The sequence below is a fragment of the Athene cunicularia genome (assembly GCF_003259725.1).
Source record: "Athene cunicularia isolate RWA chromosome 27 unlocalized genomic scaffold, athCun1 chr27_part1, whole genome shotgun sequence".
NCBI classification, from domain to species: domain Eukaryota; kingdom Metazoa; phylum Chordata; class Aves; order Strigiformes; family Strigidae; genus Athene; species Athene cunicularia.
The window spans coordinates 5,487,130-5,488,921 of record NW_020799138.1 but is presented as its reverse complement, the minus strand read 5'-3'; the positions used below and the strand labels follow the sequence as shown (position 1 = coordinate 5,488,921).

At 48.0% G+C, this 1,792-nt stretch overlaps 1 protein-coding gene across 1 annotated transcript; it reads left to right on the top strand.

Annotated features, from left to right (window-relative positions):
• Positions 1 to 3: 3 nt before the first annotated feature.
• LOC113489117 (olfactory receptor 6F1-like) lies at positions 4 to 897 on the top strand (the record flags this gene model as incomplete). Its single annotated transcript, XM_026864630.1, has 1 exon — positions 4 to 897. A coding segment is annotated over one exon (894 nt), but the record flags the coding sequence as incomplete, so codon positions are not given.
• Between the last annotated feature and the right edge of the window lie 895 nt (positions 898 to 1,792).

Sequence of the window (1,792 nt, the reverse complement as noted above, 5' to 3'; positions counted from 1 at the left end):
GAATTCATCCTTCTTGGCTTCCCAGGCACGTGGCATTCCCAGGTCTCCCTTGTGGTGGTATTTGCACTTACATACTCCCTGACAGTAATAGGCAATGCATCCATCATAGCCCTCGTGTGGATGAACAGCAACCTCCAGACCCCGATGTACTTTTTCCTCTGTAATCTCTCCTTTCTGGAGATCTGGTACACTACAGGCGTTGTTCCCAAAGCTATAGGAGTCATGCTGGGGACTAGCCAGACCATCTCCTTCAGTCTCTGCATCCTCCAGTTGTTCTTTATTCTCTCCCTAGGCTCCACTGAGTGTTTTCTCCTGTCTGTCATGGCCTATGACCGCTACTTAGCCATATGCTACCCCCTGAGATACAGCTCCCTCATGAGCAGCATCTTCTCTGCTCGGCTGGCACTCAGCTCCTGGCTGGGAGGCTTTCTGGCCATCTCGCTGCTGGCCTTTATGACATCCAGGCTGACATTCTGTGGGCCAGATGTCATCAATCATTTCCTTTGTGATATAGATTCCTGCCTTGCCCTCTCCTGCAGTGACACAGGGCATGTTGAGCTGGCAACTTTCCTTGTCTCCATAATTGTTGTGGTGGCCTCCTGTGTGGTCACCCTGGTCTCCTACATATACATCATCTCTTCCATCCTGAGGATCAGGTCAGCCCATGGCCGGAAAAAGGCCTTTTCCACTTGCTCTGCCCATCTCAGTGTCGTCACAATCTGGTATGGCTCCACCATGTTCCTCTATGTCAAGCCTTCGGCCCAGAACTCCCCGGATCGGATCAAACTCGTGAATACCTTTAACACAGTTGTAACTCCTTTGTTGAACCCCTTCATTTACACACTAAGGAACAAAGAAGTGAAGCAAGCTCTGGGGCGAGCTTTCCGGAAGAAGTGAAGTGGCTTTTCAAAGGGCCTCAGTGGGAACAAAGAGATTCATCCCCTTCCTCCCGCAGCTTCTGCCTTGCAGCAGTCGCTTGCTGAAATGTAAGTGTACCCGGGCATCACAGGTAGTGAGAAGCCACCAGTTCCCCAGTGAGCTCATCTCACTCACCTTACAGCCGCAGAGGCTGAGCCTTGATTCTAAAGTTCCCACCTCCCTCTGTTCACTCCCGTGCAAATTCAGAATGCCTCACAGTGCTCTGAAGACCAGCTCTTGGAAAGGGTGACAAACTCCATCCAGAAATGGTCTCCAGCAGAGCTGGAGGAGTGGTTCTCCCACAGGTTTCGATTCCAGTTTGCCAAGTGCTTCATTTTGTCAGGGTTCGTCTGAATCTGAGTCCCAGCAGCTGGCTCATTGCTGTAGGAAGTAGAGGTGTATTTCTCCATTTAGCCTGAAGTTTTCTGGATGTATCTATGCCCCGTTCTTCTGGCTGCTTCACTGAGTCATTCTCTGGTTCAAGGTGAAGTTTGGCACTGCCTGATATCTCTACCTGTAGTCATTATTCCTAGCATAAGACAGTGATACAAGGAAATGGTCACCTACTTACAACTTACTTACTTGTAGCAACTTACAATGTTTTCTGAATAGTGCTTAATAATCCTGCTTGCCCTGACTGTTCTGTGGAAGCGTACCAAGGGTTACTGTGTTCATCAAAACAAAGCCGTTTTCTGTGGAACCTTACCAAGAATTACTATGTTTAACAAAAATATGTTTCTTACCCTTAGAAAGCAGATGTGCTTGAACAAGTTTAGTCGTTGTAATGAATAGGCAGCCACATACAGATGGTAGCAATTGATACACTGGCAGTTTTAGATGAGATAGAATGAGTAAACTGGCTGAAACCACTCTT